Raw genomic sequence first — 20,412 nt, forward strand, 5'->3', positions numbered from 1 at the left:
CCTGTTGCAGTTGGCCAGTGGGCTCAGCTGGACAGTGCTGCTGATGGTGAATCACTGTATGCTGTCAATTACATCAATTTTATGTTGAGAGACCAAAAATGCCAAATTGAAGTGGAGATGAATGTGAGGTGTCAGGCTTTATTGAGAAGAACTTTATTTTTGTAGTTTCCTATTTTAGCAAATCACAAGTGCGTGTTGTCATGTTCATGTAATCAAACATGGAGCGCAGTCGCTCAGCCCAGCATGTGGATAGTAACGAGCACATGTGGGATTAAACTGCTTGTGCTTGCAGCTGTCGGGGCAGTAGCAACAACAAGGAAGCCTTTCATAGACTAACATCTCCATTAGGCGTGCTTCCTTCTCTTTTAATTGGCTTTTGAAGTCACAGAAAATGTCATTTTACTTGGCTAATTCAACATTGGAGAGCTTATCATACTAAGTAGGTCACTCATCCTTGCTAGAGGAAAAAAAGGAGGTCGTCTGATGTGAAGGAGTTTTAATTTAGGCCGGCTCTTCTTCTCCAGGGCTCCATTTATCAATGCCCTCCCTTCCTCTGGCCGACTCATTGACTGAGTTCACCTTTGTGATGTGTGATCCCATTTTCACTCTGTAGCTCTACAATGACATGGAGTAGTTGGTGGAATTGTCTGTAGAACGGAGACTTAAACTGGACTGTAGCATTTAATTAGTTTCAAGGGAAGTATCAAACAAACTGACCACTCTTCAATTCTTATGCCACAGAATTAGGTCTTCATTCTGATTTCATTTTATTAACTGTCTTAATTTCTTTATTCATATATGAAGCTTGTGTAAATGTAAAGATCAACGTTAAAAACAGAATTGTCCATGAGTCGTTCCAGGTTTCCTTTCCCAGAAACAACACCCATATATCGAGACTTCCAAGCCCTTGTTTTTCATTTTCTCACATTCTTTCGATGTGTCCTCCCTGATTTCCCAATTCTTTTATTTGCCATTTCCCCTCATATTTCTTTTCCTGCAACTGTTCCTTTTTTCTTTTTGCCTCCTACGTTTTATCTATTGATCCTCTCGTATCCCTCACTCTTTTAAACAGGGTAATATTTAGCAGATTTACTTTCCATCTCCTGCATGGACTCTCCAGCATTTTCTCTGGAGAGAAGTAAGATGATGGCATTGTTTGAACACACATTTACTTCCTTGTAGTTATTTAGATTCACCTAAGGGAACGTTTGCTCTGTTCTTGATGCAGATTCTTCTTTCTTTTCTTTTCTATTCTCAGTGCGAAAAGAGTGTTTGGCTTGAATTGCACTAGACTCATTAGATATTATGTTCAAGTAGTCTTTTGTCTGTCAGACTATAATTGAAACGCATCACTCGGCCACAACTGAATACAAACCTTAGTGTAACCAAGTGAACATTTTGGCCCCACATCTGCAAGATTAATGCCTCTTTGCACTGATGGATTTTCTACTGGAAAATCATACTCCTGTCCTGAAGTGACCCAGATTCTTGGCTTTTCCTTGGCTGAATTACTTCAGGGTTTCCTTTCTCATGGCTTTGTTGCCAAGTTCAAAATTTGAATTAAATGTGAACAATGTCATGTTTAATTTAGATTCCGGGGTACCTAAATCTGTGGTTCAGATTGGATTTCTTATCCACGGTTGTTCCCAAGATTTGACAAAGTTAAATCTTTGCATGCCTTATAGTTTGACAACACAAATCATACAAAATACCTTTGTGCTAATTTTTATCTTGTCTTCCATGTTATTCTCTTGGCTGTTTTTTTTTGGTGGCCCTCCATCTCATACCACCATGATCCTATCAGGATGGTGGATGTTGGGGGTCAGAGGTCAGAGAGGAGGAAGTGGATCCACTGCTTTGAGAATGTCACCTCCATCATGTTCCTGGTGGCGCTCAGCGAGTATGACCAGGTCCTGGTCGAGTCTGACAACGAGGTGAGAAAGAGACACAGTAAAAAAAATTGATTTCACACACAAAACATTTTGAAGCAACACATTCATACAATCGGCTCTAGTTGTGTATTACAACACAATAGGTTTACACCGTAGTTTGAAAATGATTTAGCTTCCATAACTTAAAACATAACTCCTTTACCCTCTCGAACTGCCTGTTGAATGTCGTACAGCTGAAACTGGATGTTCAGTTAATTGTCCAAGGAAACTGGACACGGTCTCTTTATATATGATGTTTTTTGGTGGTATGCAATGATCAGAAAGCCTTTTCCATCTTTGATAGTTTTGTTTCCGGAATTATTGATCAAATGACAACATGCACCCTGCATCTAAAGTTCCATTATTTTAAGTGAAAATGTATCATTATATTCAAGTTTATTGCAGCAATAACAGTTTAAGATAGAATAATCCTTTATTAGTCCCACCATGGGGACCTTTGTTATTACTTTTAAGACTAAGAATATATCATGTGCACATTCTGTGTCATAACCACCTCAACAAATAAATAATCCAAACAAATTAGATAGAAACTGAATCAATGTAACTTTGGAATAAGGAGAAGGCTTCAGTGATTAAAGTTCTCTTTGGTTTCCACAGATAATTTTTTGGTCAGTAGTGACTGTAATTATCTGTGAATTCACTAGAAGCCAGAGTTAGAGTTTGATGGTTGATACAAGCCTATTGGGCATGGGAGCACAGTTCAGCTGTCTCAGCCTTAGCTGTCAATCATGACGTTTCACCACATTCTAGTGGAAAGATTTGCACTTGAACAGCGTCTGCTAACAACAAACCCGTTCTTCTTCTATATTATATTATCTAATATAAAGAATAATAACAAAATAAACAAAACAAATTTAAAAAAGTGCCCAAAGGTCAAGGTCATAGCGGCCTCATTAAATTTGGATGTTTTTCTCGAATGTGATATCTTTAGATCAGCTTGAGCGAATGTCTTCAAATGTGTTACAAACATTCACTTGGACAAAAAGATGAACTGATTAGATTCCAGTGGTCAACTGGTTGTTGGAGCAGTGCAGTCGTGCAGTATGTCTAGTTGTTTTCAGTCATAGTAGTTTTACTTTACATGCTTGTGTGTACGATCCCAGGTTGCACTTCACACTACAACCTTTTTTCATGCCATTATTCCACAGTATTTCTGAATTGGTGACAGTTGAGACGCGGTTCTGCACCGCTGAGGCAACACAGTCAACTGGGATTATCCTGACGTGCTGACAAGCCCAAGACAGAGACTTTGACCAGTCAGAGCCTGATGAGATTGTTTTCAAACATCTGGTCAAGTCTGGCCAGGATCATGTTACGAGTCACCAGGACTGAACCGCATGAGTTAAAATCAGAAAGAGGAGGAAGAGGCACATTTAACAAAAGCTCTCAAGCTCTAAGTGGTTTACATGAGCAGCTTTTTCACTTTTTATGTTTGCTGGACAGTTTTATTTTGAGGGACGGTCTTACTTTAGGGACACGTCTGGATCAGTTAACATAACAGGAAAAGTCTCATTTCATTCTCTGCATTGTTTTAACAAACTTGAGTGTTTCCAACTGTTTCTCATCTGTTACTGTTCAGTGTAATTCTTCCAGCTGCCACACCACGAGTCCATCCATCTCCATCAGTTACAGTGCTAAAGAAAAAGCTTTAAAAAGACACAACAGACTCGTCAGTGCTATGGCTGCTAATTGAGTTTGAGTTATTTATTTAGAAAATATCTTATGTTCATATTTTAAATTGCAGAATCTGAGGCCTCTGTGTAATCGCTGCATAATGAAGAGGGACTCGAGCAGATGTTGAAAAGTTGTGGATACTGAATGAATGTAACCTGACGTCATTTCTTTTCCTCTGCTCATCTCTGTCAGAATCGTATGGAGGAGAGCAAAGCTCTGTTCAGGACCATCATCACATATCCCTGGTTCCAAAACTCCTCAGTCATCCTCTTCCTCAACAAGAAGGACCTGCTGGAGGAGAAGATCATGTACTCTCACCTGGTTGACTACTTCCCAGAGTTTGACGGTATTATCCTTTGTCAATATTTGCTTTTTGTTTTACCTCTTGGCATTATAAAAGTCATATGAGCTGCCTGTCCTGTAAATGATGTATATTGTAGGACCATGTTGCTCAGTGGTGAATTCACTTCCAGAATTTATTTAATTGATTATCCTTGCAGGTGATGGGTTTAGTAACAGGTCAAACTCTGGCTCGAGTATTTTATTTTTTTTTATATGTCTGTTTCCAGACGAAGCCTTTTAACAGAGCTCAACTTTTATGAACATCAAACATTCTGGTTTCTGTCATAACACTGATACTGGCCGCGTTCCAACTGTCAGTATCAACATCTGCTCTCAAGGGTTGAATTTTCATTTCAATCTCTCTGAGCTAAAACTTTATGACCCTTATCTTTGATTGTAGGCTGACACCTTGTGGTTACTAGGCTGTACTACAACACAACCTGGCATGCAGCTTTAAGTGTGTGAGGTTTTGGCTTATGACCTTATAAAATTCCTACTCACCCTCATACCCCCCCACAATAAGAGTTGTGTCTATAATTGGCACGTGTCACTAATAAATAAACAATAAGGAACCCAGTAGATGGCTGTAGTGCACCTTGACATTTGTTGCCACATGGTTGCTACCTGCCAATAAACCAAACAAAGAAAAAGTAAATAAACAATAAATGGTGTTTAAATGATAAGTCATAGATATCCGTCTAATAAGTATACATAATTTTTCACCAATAAAATGTATGTATTATTCCCTGGGGAAAAAGGTGAAAAAAGGACTTCCTGGATCCACTCCTTTTGTGTTGATCCACCTCAATATTGTGAAGCCACAGAGGATTCTTTCTTGGCCAACAATTCATCCCTTCACTAAGTTTCCTGGATCCACTCCGTAGTTTTTGTGTAATCCTGCTGATAAACAAACAAATGAAACAGACAAAGGTGAAAATAACAGCCTCCTTCTCTGAGGTAATCAAGGTTCCATATGGCAAATATGATAACTGCTAAAATGATGTACTCTGTTGTTCTCCTAGGTCCTCAACGGGACGCCCAGGCGGGTCGCGAGTTCATCTTGAAGATGTTTGTGGACTTGAACCCAGACAGTGACAAGATCATCTACTCCCATTTCACGTGCGCCACTGACACGGAGAACATCCGATTCGTCTTCGCAGCCGTCAAAGACACCATCCTGCAGCTCAACCTCAAAGAGTACAACCTGGTGTGAAGGAGAAATGGAAAGAGAAAGAGATGGAGTTAGAGCAAGCGAGAAACCTGCAGCCCTCCCAATACACAACAACACGCGCACACACATGCTGAATCGCACTCAGACACACTAAGCAGAGTCCACCTCTAGAAACACACTGCGGCTTAAAGAGATAAGTATTGCTTTATACTTTGCTCGACCAACACTACTCTTGTTCTGTTCACGTAGCTCCTCAGCTCTGTTTAATCATTCTATGAATTGCTCCTCCGGCACAAACACACATGAAACACACTCAAAAACAACACTCCCTCCATGTGTCCCTCTGTTTGGGGGGGTAGTCGTTGGTCCACTCCGGGGCTCCTCTTGCTCCTCTTTTGGCCCCTGGCGTGGCTCACATTTCTTTCTTTAACACTACATTATCACCAGTGCTTGTGTGTATGACGTGGGTAGAGGGCAGAGCAAGCTTTCATGGACAAAGGGCTCTCTCCTCTTCTTCTTATTTAACCCATGCATGCTATTCACTACAGAATGAGGGCATGAAGGTCCGGCTGCAGACCCTGCACTCCGCTCCCCTGTCAAGGGTTACTAATTATGACCGTAGGAATATATTATCAGGCAGTGCTGGGGTGCAGTGAGGTACTTGGTTCCCCGTGGGTCGTTAATTGTGTATTTGAATTTTTCTATTTGTTAACCCTGCCCTAAACCGGAGCACAGGAGCTCTGTTGAATGTAAATAAAGTTTTTGTGCTGCTCACACTAAGGTGAGGGGTAGACGGGGGTGACTACACGCTCTCTGTCGACTTTAAATATTTTCAGCTATTTCTTGGGTATATTATTGCTACTAATGTTGAAGTTGAAGATGGTTACACAAAGTGAACACAACCCTGCAGAAAGCGTCACATGTTCTTATACACTGCTTGTGAAGTGTTAACGTACATCATGAAACAAAAGATTGAGAAACACTTCCAAGTATTTACACTCTGAGTATCAACTTCCATGTTATTTTGTATCGCGTTGCCAAATTCAAATCACATATATTTGTGCTGTAAATATGATGACGTTGCCAGTATCCCGTTCATCCCTTAAAAGGTTCAGATGCTAACAGAAACCTATTTGGGAGCCGGCTTTGACAAAATGAAGTGCAAATTCTCTCATGTCGGATCATTCAGTTGTTGACGGCTTAACAACTCACTTTGTGTGGCATTTCTTTTATGTCGGCAGGTGTCTGAATCACACATGTATTAGAACTGTGATTTCTATTTCTTTGTTTCCTCCTCGATGGTGAGAATAATCTTCCTGTGCACAACGTGTGAATGATGACACATTAGTCCAGTGCAATAGTTGGTTGTAGATAAAAAAATTTAAAAGCTTTTGCGCTGCCAGTTTAGCTTCAGTCACGGGTCTCGATCATCTAAACAGCTCTTCTCTGTAATCAACGCCAATCTGCCAAATTATTCAGCCAACATTTGATGAACTGTAACCGATAGCAAGAGAGTAGATGGTTCTTTTTGTATCGTCTAATTTATCAATCAGATCTGCGTATTGTTGACAGTAAATGAGACTTCCTCCTTAGTTTCAGCGCAACGTTTTTGTCCAACCTTGGAGATGGGAGGAGATTTTATACAGCTGTAAAATATCAAAACTATTTTATGGACGTGTTCTGTCTTTCTAATGATACTTCATGTATTTAGTTGTTGGAGTTCTGTTTTGAAATGCTTGACAATGGAAGAAAAACACTGTTTCCGTGTCGGGTTTATGCTTTATGCAAATAGGAAAATCTAAACAGACAAAAAACTTGGTGGTTGAATATTTACTGTTCAAGGATGCTTGTGATTTTAGGGATACGTGTTGGCACTCGATACCAATCCCATATCGTGTCTCTTGCCTGATAGTTGTTTAAATATTCCATTAAGCTGAAAGTTGATAAATGGCTACTTTTTGTCTTCACCATGTAATTCAGGTAAGTTTTCATAACTTTTTCATCACAAGGGCTACTACTAGCAGCTTTGGTAGAAATGAGAAGGACTCTATGGAAGGAGTAGAGCGAAAGATGAAATTAATTTAAGGGGGGAGGGGGTGTTGACATCCTACTGAGGATGAAGGCCGCAGGTTCAGTGAGGGAGGAATGCAGCAGTCCACAGATGCCTACGTGACATTCCCGAGGGAAGTGTGGCGGCTGTTTGGCTCTTTGTTTGCTATCTCTCTTTTTTTCATTTGCCTTTCAGAAGAGGACGATGGCTAACGTGGGGGGGTTGGGGGGGGGGGTTCCCCCCGAAGGTGCAAAAGCACATTGCGAGCATCCTAACTGTCCTGCACCTAAACATTTAATTTTGCTCTTGTCACAGATTGTGTGCTGATCGTCTTGGCTTTACAAAAAATTCTGTTATGTGGTTTTGTATATTGGTTTGATCTTCTCATTGGTCGTGTTTCCGTGCTTGACTCTGGCATCGTCTGTGTTGGACTCAGGATAAATGAGTCGGACTTAACATCTTAGAAAACAAGACTTATCTGAAATTGTTTGCCAAAATGTTATTTCAAATTTTCTTGTAATTTTTCCGATAGAAAAGATGTGTGTCTTTTCTTTTGTCCTTGAGTAAACTTTGCACCTCACGTTAATGTGCACATTATGTTGCTGATGCCTTTGTCTTTTATATTTATGCCCAAGTTTTATCTCAAGGTTTTTTAGGGTGAAGCATCACAAACACTCGCTGACAAATTTCTTTGGTTCGAAAATTAGAGCTTATGTATTTTGATGTATGAATGAATAAACTGACATACTTGAGGTGAGACTTAGGCTAATTGGGTTATGTCTATTTAACATTCTTAGCTGTGCTTTCTGAGATCACACTTGATTCCCCTGAACTGTAGTTTAACACGTTGAAATCTGTTGTGGGAATCCTTTCACTTTATTCTTAGGTAAATGATTTAATGTTAAACAAATTGGATTGAATACGTTTCTGTGAGGATGATAAAATGAAGGCGCATTCGCAACAACTTTATTTTTTCACTTGCTTTCAACATGTGAGCTTGATGCCTGGTCTGGTTTATTATGGCACGGGGACGAACACAGAAAAAGTCCAATGGCAAACACCACCAGTGATTAGAGCCACAGCAGAGCTGGGTCATGTAACTAAAACCTTTTGCATTTGTGTGTACTGTATTTGCTTTATCTGCATTGAATGCAAGTTGGAGAAAAATTTGTACGACAATCTAGTACAAAACACTGTGCAAAGCAGAATCAATCAGCAACAGAAAAGATATCAAAAACTAAACCTAATAACTTGACCCAGATCTGTGGTGAAAACTTTTCTTCATCCACTTGTGCATTTATATATATTTCTTTTCCAAATGAAGCTTGTGTGTTAAGCCTCAGTATTAATTTATTTATTGAAACACTTGCCAAGTGAAGGTACCGAAATGGCCATTATAATATTTTTTTGGTGGTTACAATTAGGAGTGAGCGAATATGCCGCGTGTTTACGTGTCTGCCATTTTCCGCTCCGCTGTTTGTTTGTTTCTCCCTTACTTGATTGGACTGTGTATTCTTTCCCTGGGTCGAAGGCACTGAAACTGCACCACTGCAATGGGCCTGCATTCATGCAACTTAGACGTCCTTTCAAAACGCGCTTGTTGGTACTCTAAGGTGTGTATGTTTGTGTGTACACGTTTGATGGCTATTGCTTATGCTTGAGATCCATTCTGGTTAGAGGGATGGACATACAGTGATATTAAAAGCTATCTTTGAATATATTTTTTTTCTCTTTTGTAAGGTTGACACACCTTAACACGTGTATTTAGGACCACTTAAGATGAGACTTTTTTAAGAGTTAAACTTTGTGTAGTGGTGTACAAATTGAAAGTAATGTATTTTTGTTTGATTTTTATTTTCTTTCTCTTTTTTTAAGTATACCAAATGTAAATTATGTACAATGAGTGTGCCAATCCCCTTTCTTTGTAAAGCCAGACTCTTAACAAGTGCCAATGTTGTGAAAATCAAGAGGGCCGGTGAATTTCAAGGTCCAGTTTTTAAAACGAATAAACACTAAGTATGTGATTAATTAACTAAAAAAAGGACAATTTTATTCTATATTTAAGATTAATGATGAACTGCTGTTTTTAAGATAAATGTCATTTTAACTGCATGTGTTTGCCAGGTTGGGGAGGGAGTGGGTGGGTGAGATACTGTATTCATGCAACGCCCTCATGAAAAGGGTCCTAATGGTTATTGATTTACAGTATTTTAGCCATATTTCTCTTTTTGTATGTTTCATTTCAACCACTGTTGCCTGAACCTCATTCAGACATGAAAATGATTTTCATAGCCTTCTCCTTTAAATGTTTTAAATTGGAATAAAATATGTTCCTATACTCTCTTATTGCTTCCCTGTACAGTTCCTTTTTCTTACATGTTGGGACTAAAGCACCACATACGCTCCAAACTACATTACAATACTACTAATCATATATATTTTAAATAAGTGGCTGCTTTTTCCACAGTATGCAGTAATGTTTTACATTTACATTGGTAATGTCTAAGGCTACTATAATGCATATTTTTCCACCTTTCACTCAGTAACCGAATAGCTCGGTAGCACTTCCAACCTTTTTTTCTGTATGTGAATGTGGACATTTGTCATCAGTATCTGTATCATAAAAAATGGAAGAATGTCAAACAACTTAATCTTAAAATGATTTTCCTTATTTTCTATAAAGGTGAATCATGCCAGATTGAGTCCAAAAAGCTTTGACAGCTTTTTTGTACAGCACTGTCCTTTGAAATATGTTTTCAAAGTGAGATGATGAAACCATGATCATCCTAGTGATGTTTAAATTGTTAAAAGTCTTCAGCATCATAGCAAAATACTAAAAACAGACCAATGGCATCAATGAAGAGGAACCAGCACTGTAAATGCATCTGGAATGTAGCTACTGAAGACACTTCGATCAGATGCTTGGTGATATTTAAATGAATTGGTGGAGGATTAAAGAACAAAGATCAGTTTAATTCTATGTTAATACATATAACCGTTTTTTTAAAGCCTGATTCTACTCAATATTACTGTTGCATATCTTAAAATGTAAATTAAAATAAAAATAGATTTAGTATTGTATAGTATTTCAAACCTATTGGCACCTAGAAGATTAAAAAAAACCTTATGCAGTGATAACATTTAAAAAAAAAAAAATTAAACTTTTAAATGAATTATCAGAACAGCAACTCTTTACACGTGTGTTGCGTCATTTGATAAACTGTTGAACAAATATTGAGTTTCTTGAATTAACTAAAATGGAATAATAGGTAGTTTTATATGTAGCCTGTCAAACTATGAATAAACATGAGATAACATAAGCTATGAGACAACATGATAATTCTTTATTAGTCCCAATTTGACCTGTTACAGCAGCAAAGAGGATATTAGGAATAGATCCTAGGTAAAAGTAATAAGCCCAAAGACCTGAAATGTTTTTAAGATTCAAGAAGATTTGTCATTCCAAAACATGAGGTACATCAGAGGGAACAAAACGAGGTACTGAGAAATCAATAAATTAAGAATCTAAAAACTAATATGAATATGAAATAAAAACAATAGAATCTCAAGCTAAACAAGGGAAAAAACAATGCAACTGCTACTTAAATTGCCTATACAATATTACAGAAATTCTGTTTTAATGCGCAAAGATATGTTTTATTATTATTCATATTTGTAATACTGCTACTTCTGCTAACTAAATGATAATGTCTGCAGCAATACTTTAGTGTAGATCCTTTTACATAATACTACGCAGGTTTCTCAGAATAACCTTTTCTGGAGTTGACCATAGCTCTTGACAGTAACAAAGGGGGTTTGTATTGGTGGGGTCGCCTCGGTGCTTTTGAGCCTCAGAAGATTCAAGGTTGAGGGTTGAACTCTGGCAGCAGTGAACCTCAGCTCCCGTCCTCCACAGCCGCAGTGCGCGAACCTGTCCAGAGGAGGCGCTGTCGGCTCGGACATCAGCCGCTGGTAGATCCGCGGTGTGTAGATCCGCGCTCATCTACCCGCCGCGCTTCTGTGTGGGGCGTTCTTCTCGGCGGCGTCGCGCCCACCTACCTCCAGCTCCGGGAATCGGACTGACTTTCTGGCTCCCGCAGCAGCGACAGACCCCGCTCTGCTCCTCCAGGACTGATCAACGCCCAGAGTCTGGGATAAATCTCAAATTGAAGTTCTCTTTCCATTTCCTGTTGGGTTTTCTTTCCGCCGTCCTAGCGGAAGCAGCAGCGGCAGCACTGATTCCTCGGCTGGCGTCGGACGAAGCGGGGATTCAACTTAGACGAACCCGCAGACATTTTGTTATTTCTGAGAATTAGACGCGTTTCTTTCTCCTCGTCGCCGCGGAGCGAAGTGGGAGCGTGTGAAGGGCCGCGACACAAGACCCGGGGGGAGAAGAAGCCGTTCCCGAGCCAACTGCAGCCCGGACGTGTCCGCCTGTGGAACGTTATTCATTTACCCGCGTTTAGCTCGCGTCGCTGCCGCTGGTGCGTCGAGCCGGAAAAACTGCGATGAATCATTTTGACGGACAGCGTCTGAAGAACTAGCTGAAGCAGAGAGGAGCCCGGCTGCTGGTGCTTCGCTGCGCGCTTACAGAGTCAACACAGTCAACACAGGGGGGACAGGCACCGCTCGACGCTCCTCCATCACCGGCACGAGACCCAGAGCCCTTCTCCACCAGCACTCGCCCTCCACGTAGAGTTTATCTCTATCGATTCCGGTGTGTTTGTCCGGGGGGAGCTGGGTCGCTAGCTACCTTGTAAGCTAGTCTACCGGCTAACGCTGGACAGCTCCTGGTGAAGGCTGGGCTAGCTGTGGACAAAGGAGCACCGCGAGGTGAAAAATTACAAACACAGGGCACACAGTTGATCGTGTTTAGGAAGGAGAGCAACAAACAAGGGACTGACATGATGTTTCCACAATCCAGACACTCAGTAAGTGCTTTTCTTTCTCTTTAATGCGACATCTGTTTATGAATTATGAGCCGGATCCAGCTGATTTATCACGTATTGAACTTGGTTTTGCGTTAGACAGCATGTTGTATTTCACACGGGCCCATTAGGAGGTGGTTTTGGCAGAGTAGTAACACGATACTGGTTTGGATTTGCATTTTTTTTCTTCTCTTTTTCAGGTAAGTTGTTTTCAGGTGAGATGTGATGTGAGATTACAGAGGACATCTGTTTTTCGGCTCTTAACTTGATGGCATCCTCCAAATCAAAACAGCTCCGGTGTGGGCTGGTTTCCTGGGTCACAACCAGCTGCGCCAGTTTAGTTTAAACCTGCTCCAGGGAGGAACCCGAACCCAGACATGAATTGTCTGAAGGGAAACCCAAAACTTCTTTCCCGCAGCATTTGTAAGGAAGTCAGGCCCGTTGGGGGATATTCATGCACAGTAATAGTTTAGGTACATTCTGCAGAAGACGTGACATGAGATCACAGAGAGAAAAAAGATATTTCGGCTACTGAGTTTTCCCAAATGGTTTTTGCGTCCTCCAAATCTATCATCGGGTTTTTGTCACCCGTGGGTCAGTTAAGTTTCAACCTGTGTCATCCTCCAAAAAGGCCTCAACCCTGATATCTATTAGCTTCAGTCCTGGCAGAACATGGACACTGGACAGAGGTTGCTTATGGTTTCCGTCATCATATGGCAGCTGCATCGCTCACAATGCCCTGTACAGTATTCTGTGCAGGTGGGTGTTTTTATGACTGTGAAAAAGCGCACATCTCCTCTTTTCCCCTAAATCTCAAGTTTCCATGGTAACAGAAACTCAGTCCAGGGCACGCATTCATCATTGATAAGGGCTCTCAGCCCATTGGTCAAACATTTATGTATATTGACCGGCAGCTATGAACTCAAATCAAATAATTTCAGTTTTTCGTCTGAAAAATGGAAATTGTAGACCACTCTGTCGTGCATGGTGCAAAAAGAAACCTGCCCAGAGGTCCGCTCATTTAGCATCCTACCTGTATTCACACCTTCCAGTTTGGGCTTGAAATGACACTTCAAGAGCAAATATAACAAAGAGATATTTGTGTAAGTGGAGGGCCAGTAAACCCAACAGCAAGAGTGCTGACACGTTGCCAGGGACCGTGCCCTCTGCTTTTCCCCCGCCAACGTCTTGTCGCCACCTCTAGTTCTTTTACTGCTGGAAGGGGAAGAGTTGTTTGCTGAAACTAGAACCTGAAAGTCTTTTGTGACATGAATGGTTTGCCCTTTGGCGGTCAGTCTGCTTGGCAGCCTGATTGTGCCACTGCTGATGTGTGGGAGCAGGATGTGAGGATTTGGGAACCTCTGGTCACAACCCGGCTTGTCAGAGGAGTAAAATACTTTATTTGCGCTGCATCCCACAAGTGTAATTTAATTATTTCAAAACTAATCATCTCAAATAATACTGAGTGATCGGATCTCAATTGTGTCCTCAATGGATCTTTTACATTTTTTACACCAAATTTAGCAGGTATACGCATGTTTTTTTAAATGCGGCTAAACCTGCTAAAAATAGGCCTATTGACACCTTTCCCACTGCCAGTAGAGGAGTTTGCCTTTCTGTGTCTGTCCCCAGTGCGTCATGTTCAACGTCACAATCGCACTGGTTACTTAGGTGCTCTCTCACCTTGCTGTCTTGCCAAATTAGTGCGTTCCCACGGGTGTCACTGCCGATCGGAGCTTGTGTCACGGCAGAGTCATGACACGGGAGTGAAAGCCAATTGAATCCATTCACATTGCAGATGTAAGTCTGTATTGGTGGGTTTTTTAACCAGTGGAAAAGGTGCTTTGCTGGGCAGTCACACCCGCTCACGGAGCTGTGTACTATGGATGTGATCACCTGAGATGGAAGTTAATGCCAGGTTTGATCTGCTTCCAAACCAGCCCTCCTTTCCTCTGGGTGAGTCACCTGATGTAGTGGGAACTCTGTCACCCTCGCAAAGGTGAGAACATGGGTCGTGCCAATGCTGTCCGCCTGCTTGCTTGATGAGGTGATTTTTCTAATCCAATTCAAGGCCCCTATCCTGCTTCATTTTAAAACTAAGACCCACCACAGGTTTAAAATGAGGATTGTAAATTTAACATATCTCTTCACTGCTGCTGCAGCAGGTTCAGTCTTAATCCACCACAACCAGTTATTTACAACCCCCCACAAATACACCTGTGTACTCACCGCCTGCCGTCTCCCATGGCTTTAAATATACATGCCCTCTACATACACATTTCCCCTGCAAATCTCACTTCTCTTCTGCAGCTGCTGTCACAGGGGCCTGCGGATGGGGAGAATGTGTGACACCCATATAGATACGAGCGTCAAAAGATACGAAGGTGGAGGATGAGAGGGTAACAGCACTGCGTCATAATGACAGATGATAGATCTCGCAAACTGACTCCGTCACCGTCGAGTCTGCTTTCGTTTTATTTTCCTTTGTTCGTCCTGTAGTAACGTTAGTCTTTAAGGTCCTGACTAGCATATGAAGGGAACAGGAGCATTACATTTTCACGGCGGATATGCACAATCGAGGATTCTCTCATGTATGATGCATCTAATTTACAGCAGCGGAGGGCTTGCAGGGGGAAATGGTGGCGGTGGTGATGTGTGGTCACATTGCATTAAAATACTGTTAAGTCTTTTCCTGTGAGAATGATTCACACATAAAAAAAATTCCACTTGGATGGCTGTGATGTCTTTTCAGAGAGGCGCAGTGTGGCTCTGTACCATTACTGGAGTATAACATTTTGTTTTGGTCATATTGGTGCATATTGTTTATTCTGAAGTCATCGTGCACATTGTTAGCGCTTACTTTTATATATATTTATTTGGCTTTATGTTCTATAGGATTATGCTGTTTTTATAATATCCAAAGAACACAGATGACAAATTACTATTATCGTGCCAGGCTTTTTATATTCATTCCACTTCACAATTGGTACACTAAAACTAACATTGCAAGCAGAGCAGCAACAAGAAGGCAGAATAAAATGGGAACCCACACTAGAATGTGGAAGGTTCAGATCAACACGTTGAAGCGATATTCAGTTTTGGTCTTGTAGACTGAGCTATCTACTGTTTATTTTTCAACGGCATGTCTGTAAACAGGCAAAACATCGGGTCGGATTTGGACTCTAAAATCAAAATCCTTGCGTGGTTTGATGCATGCTTGTTAGTTTTTTGCAGGACTCACTCTGGTTTAGACAGAAAATTGCGGCCAAAGCTGTACCTGAACTCGCACACTGTGAGCTCCTATTGAGAGAGCAGGCAGGGACAGACGTTAGTTACCCTTTTGACGCACAAGAAGAGGAGAAACTTCACATGGACAGCTGGTAATATTAGGCCACGGCAATTGACGTTTGAACTGACAAAGTGAACACAGTATACAGACTTCCTGATTACAGACAGGAAATTACTTAAACGGCATTTATTTTGAAATGATTCTGTCCAAGCTTTTTGATTCATATAAGTGGTCATCACTAAAATTGGTTCCCACTGTAATTGACCCATTGAGATAGACCAAGGTTAAACGGGGATTCATGTGTCTTTTTCTGCATTTGAATCCACTGTCACGGGTCGAGGGCACAGTTCGTTGGTTTAGGAGAAAAAACTTGGTTGATAGTGGCGGACCCAGTTGATAGCTGTTGCCATATTGTATGGGGTTGATTAATCCTAATGCAGCTTCAACAAAACTGACTACGGCTTGAAAGTGGAGCAACAGAAAGGCCTGATGCGAAAGCCGAAGCACACCACACGTAATATGGAGGCGAAATCTCCAAGTCCTCTGAGCCTGTGCTTGAGATGGCCACAGGTTGCGCACACACACACACACACAGACACACTCCCTCCTCCTCCTCCTCCTCCTCCTACTTGTCTCCCTTTATCATGCGTTTCCTCCCAGATCTGATGTAGTGGTGGGAGGGTCAGGGGCAGAGGGTGCACAGGCATTATTAAGCCCACTTGAATTAACAGAACAGCCCCCAGCCTTTCCTCTAAAGCCTCCAGCTGGGGGGAGCTTAATCCCCATGGTCCCCTGTCTCGCCCATTAAACAAACCCCCCCCACCCCTGCTCCGTGGCTCTTCTGCAAACGCACACACACACACATGTTTGTGTGTAAGCGGAAGTCCTGGCAGTGTGTGTGTTTTATGGGTGCACTGGACAGCAATGCATTCACATAGACACATACAGAAGAAAACATGAGTGCGTATTAAAAGACACAAACATACACCTTTGTGCTGCTCTCTGCTGGTAATTATTGCTCTAGTACATGCATAGAAATAGAAGGGATTTTCCCTTTCACCCATACATCAACAACAAGGAGACACACACACACACACACATTCTTACCAGCCTCAAGGGTCTTATCTGCCTTTTTTGTAGCTGGGGAACAAATTGAATGTGGGTCTTGACACACGCAGGCCAGCAGATGTCTGGGTCGTTAAGGTTAGGCCAACTGATTAGCATGACAAACAGAGCGCCTCCACCAAAACACTCCCACTCCGCAGGAGGCCCTGCTTTTGAGTGGCGGAGTTGAGGCCATGGGTCACAGGTGATGTTGATTTTTGTAGAAGGCCACAGTGCATGATTGTCAAAATGCTTTGGGGTTGGTTGAAAAGGAGGGGTGTAGACTGGTGCAGCCCTTCTCTAGTTGAACACACACAGGCACTGAATTGGACTCAAGATGATACATGTGAATACACATTCAAATACGCTGTCTGACTTATAGCTCCTTTATGCTGAGGACCTTTGTACCCCAGAGTAAAGTGTCCCAATTTTTCAGAAGGGGTTCATTTTATTCCTTTTCGAGGTAGAGTCAGTAGACAACAGAGCTTTCGAGCCAAACTGGGGATGTTGCCATCATAGGTTATTGAAAAAGTGATGGAAATTTGAACCAAAATACAGGAAAATCATTGAGATAACCAACTCGGTTGTCATTAAAACACTGAAAAGGATGCTGTAATAAGAGTAAAAGAGAGCCAAGCTAAATTTATGGGTTGAAATGAAGTTTTTAGTTCACAATCTGCACATTAATAATAATAACATTGTTTGTATAGCACTCTTCAATAATAGTGACAAAGTGCTTTACAACAAGTAGTAGACGGTCAGAGATTCAAAAACATTTAATTTGAGATACAGATTTTGTATTTCAGCCTGGACTTTGGAAAGGCTAGCAGCGTCTTACCAGAGAATCTCAGGCTGCGTCCTGGCTCGTAGGGAGATAAAAGGTCAGAACTACAGGGAGGGGCCAGCACATGCCCAGCTTTAAAAGTTTAAAACTTACTTCGGGTCATTTTTCATACTCTTTTGTTAAAGTAGCACATAAACCAATAAGCCACATCACTAAAACCAGTTACAGGTTTTAATGTTGTTCCAGATAAGTGTACACAACACTCGAAGAGCAGGATATAGTCTATAATGGACACAGAGTGATGCAGCTTTGAGTGTCTGCATACATCGGCATTACAGACATCATGGCCATAAAGTTTGGCCTTTAGACACAAGGTTGTAACTGTGATATATGGCAAAATGAAATGTATTTAAAAGGGTATTATATCGTGTGCTACATTATCTGAAAAATCTATGAGAAACTATTTTTTTATTAAAATTACAAGACTGGGTACTTCTTGATAAAAGATAATAATTACCGACATTGTCGAAAGAGCCTTTTTTACAATACGGATATAATAAAGGGATAGCTACCAGCGGGAAGACAAATTGTCAGCCTTTTTTTAAATCTATTATCATATGGCCTGTCTATCACCAGACTTAAATACTGAATTTGGGTCAGTTCCATTTCTTTCTGGATGTTTGATTACCGTTGGCCCTTTACTGACCTGATAACACTGCCCTGAGTGATCTTATCACATGATCAGTTCTGAGTTCAGTTATAAATGCACACAACTAGTATTGAGGACGCAGTTGAGGGAAGTGGTCTGTGATGAATTCACACATCTACTTTCAGTCAGCTGTGTGAAAGCCAGTGCATCCACCGCCTACTCAGCTGACGTCTTCTGACCCACCACACTTTCACAATGAATCTTAAGTGTACTTACAATTCTCAGTGTTTCACATGCATCAAATTATTTGTGGCCACTGCTGAATATTGGCTTACAATTTGCAAGTATAAAAGAAATTCCCATCTCAAAGTTGTTGGAAGGAGAAGTTGTGGTTAGTCTGGTTAGTTGTAGCCAAACATAAAAAGTGTTGCGGGTCCACAAGTCAAGAGCCTCAGTCTCTGATTTACCGACAGCCAAATGTCAGTTTTCGATTGTTTAAAAACTTCTCCTCTGGGAGGCATCTTCGTGAAGCTAGGTGTATTTGGTAAACCACGTTATATGGCTTTAGGTGCGTTGGTGGATGCAGCTTTAGCAAAACAGACACATGAAGACATCCACACATGGCACCATCCGTTTGGAGTTTACACCAGGGCAGATTCTCGCCTGATGGAAATACTGAATCAAAGGAAGGGAAAATGTGCCACCAGGATATGAATAATGCAGTCTCCTGCTGGGCCAATCACTTAGAGAACATCCACCTTGAGGTTATATGTTGTGTTAGACAGAAATAACTGAAGAGAAACCCTTATGAACGGTTTACAATCATACAAAGTTAATGTCATTAAAAGATTATAAGAATGCATAAACAAGGAACGGACTAATGTTGTGCTACAGGCCACGCCCAGGGAATACACAAGAGCCTATTGTTAGGTTTATCATTGTCATCAGGTGAAATAAATTATGAAACACATTCATCAGAAAGGTTCTCCCAAATAATTTTCAATTATTCCGAAAATATATAATGTTATTATGTAAATATAACAAAGGAAGTAGGGTTGCCCCTGAAACTTTGATGAAGATTTACATGCTGCATTAGATGAGCACTTCTTATTTCCGCCTCCCTGGCTGCTTTACCTTATATGAAGTACCGCAGCAAATTCACCAGAAAGAAGAACATGAATATAAACAGATGTCAACTGAGTCGTACCAGGTTTTTGGTTTTGCTGCAAAAAATATCTGCAAGAGCTATAGATGTGTGTGTACAGCATTTACAGGCGAGGTGTGTATATCGATGTGGGGTGACGTGTAGTATAGGCTGTCTTTTTATGAATTCATAAGCAATTGACAGCTTTGTATGTGTGGGAGGGCCTTTGTTGTCTTTATACATTATTCTCTTTCAGTGTATGTGCAGATTTGTGTGTGTGTGTATTTGCGCGCATAACTGAAGGATGTAGCGGGTGAAAAGAAGAATGGTAATGAGTTTGTGCTTGTGTGTGTTAACATGTACGTTGACACGGGCAGATGAGAGCTCATCGGGTGGTTGTGTGTGTGTGGGAGTTTTGTGTGAGAGTGAATGCAGGGTGTGTGTGTAGTGGAGTGGCTGCATCAGTATTCAGGAGTGTGTGGGAGGTGGAAAGGCGGGTCGGTGGGGTTGGGGGTTACAGTCCTTCCCCAGAGCAGAACGGTGCGACGGGCTGGAACAAAGCAGCTCGACAGGGGGCTGCCTGATTGGGTCGCCTTGGCCAGGGCCCCTAGACCTGCCAAAACGCGCGGCACTGCACCAGTTCAGACAAGAGAATTAGCTGTTCTGTTTGTGTGCCCAAGAGCAGAGTGGCCTCGAATGGAACAATACGTCACCTCATCCCCACCAAGATCCCATTCAGACACCAGCAGGATTCACAGTGCGGCCATGAAAACCTCCCTCGCTCAGCCTGTTAGTTCAGCAGGGGGGAATATTTCCACTGTGAGACAAGCCCGACTTCTCTCATGTTGTCTTCAGAATACATGGCTTGCACGTATTGGCACCCCCCTAGTCCCAACTGCAACTAGTCCCATCGATATAGAAAATGCTTCACATTTGAACAGTTGTAATTTTCAGGCTAATTTAATTTCTGCAGCCTTTTTTAGACATTCAGACCACCAGTGTATATATTTTTTTGAAATACTAGTAGCTGCATTGACGTGGGTTTGTTTCTAAAAGAAGATCGTAATGTTACAAACTTTTCTACTAGGATTATATACATTTATTTGGGCTATGGTTTGAGTAACATTGTGTTGTTGTTCTGGGGTCCTCAGCATTGGTATATTGGGCATGCTTGAAAATGATTAGTTTGATTAGTTAGATTGTGTAATAAGAAAAGCAGGTTGAGGTTTCTCCACAGGAACACAGTGAAGAATGAAGCCCATGAGCACTATGTCTTAAACATATAACTCTACTAAACACAAACTATCATTGGTAATAATCAAGTG

General features: G+C 41.4%; 2 protein-coding genes across 4 annotated transcripts in view; both read left to right on the forward strand.

The window, feature by feature from the left end:
• Positions 1 to 9,532, forward strand: part of LOC133960365 (guanine nucleotide-binding protein subunit alpha-11) — a 31,653-nt gene extending 22,121 nt beyond the window's left edge. For both annotated transcript variants that reach the window (XM_062394895.1, XM_062394894.1), the window contains exons 5-7: positions 1,805 to 1,934; positions 3,819 to 3,972; positions 4,991 to 9,532. In XM_062394895.1, the coding sequence (XP_062250879.1) occupies positions 1,805 to 1,934; positions 3,819 to 3,972; positions 4,991 to 5,181 (475 nt within the window). In that variant the 3' untranslated portion in view covers positions 5,182 to 9,532. The remainder of the gene's footprint in view (positions 1 to 1,804; positions 1,935 to 3,818; positions 3,973 to 4,990) is intronic.
• A 1,722-nt stretch (positions 9,533 to 11,254) lies between these two features.
• tle5 (TLE family member 5, transcriptional modulator) overlaps positions 11,255 to 20,412 on the forward strand; it is a 40,568-nt gene continuing 31,410 nt past the window's right edge. For both annotated transcript variants that reach the window (XM_062395090.1, XM_062395091.1), the window contains exon 1: positions 11,255 to 12,120. In XM_062395090.1, coding sequence (XP_062251074.1) covers positions 12,094 to 12,120 — 27 coding nt within the window. In that variant the 5' untranslated portion in view covers positions 11,255 to 12,093. The remainder of the gene's footprint in view (positions 12,121 to 20,412) is intronic.

Source organism: Platichthys flesus, chromosome 9 (genome assembly GCF_949316205.1).
Source record: "Platichthys flesus chromosome 9, fPlaFle2.1, whole genome shotgun sequence".
NCBI lineage: Eukaryota > Metazoa > Chordata > Actinopteri > Pleuronectiformes > Pleuronectidae > Platichthys > Platichthys flesus.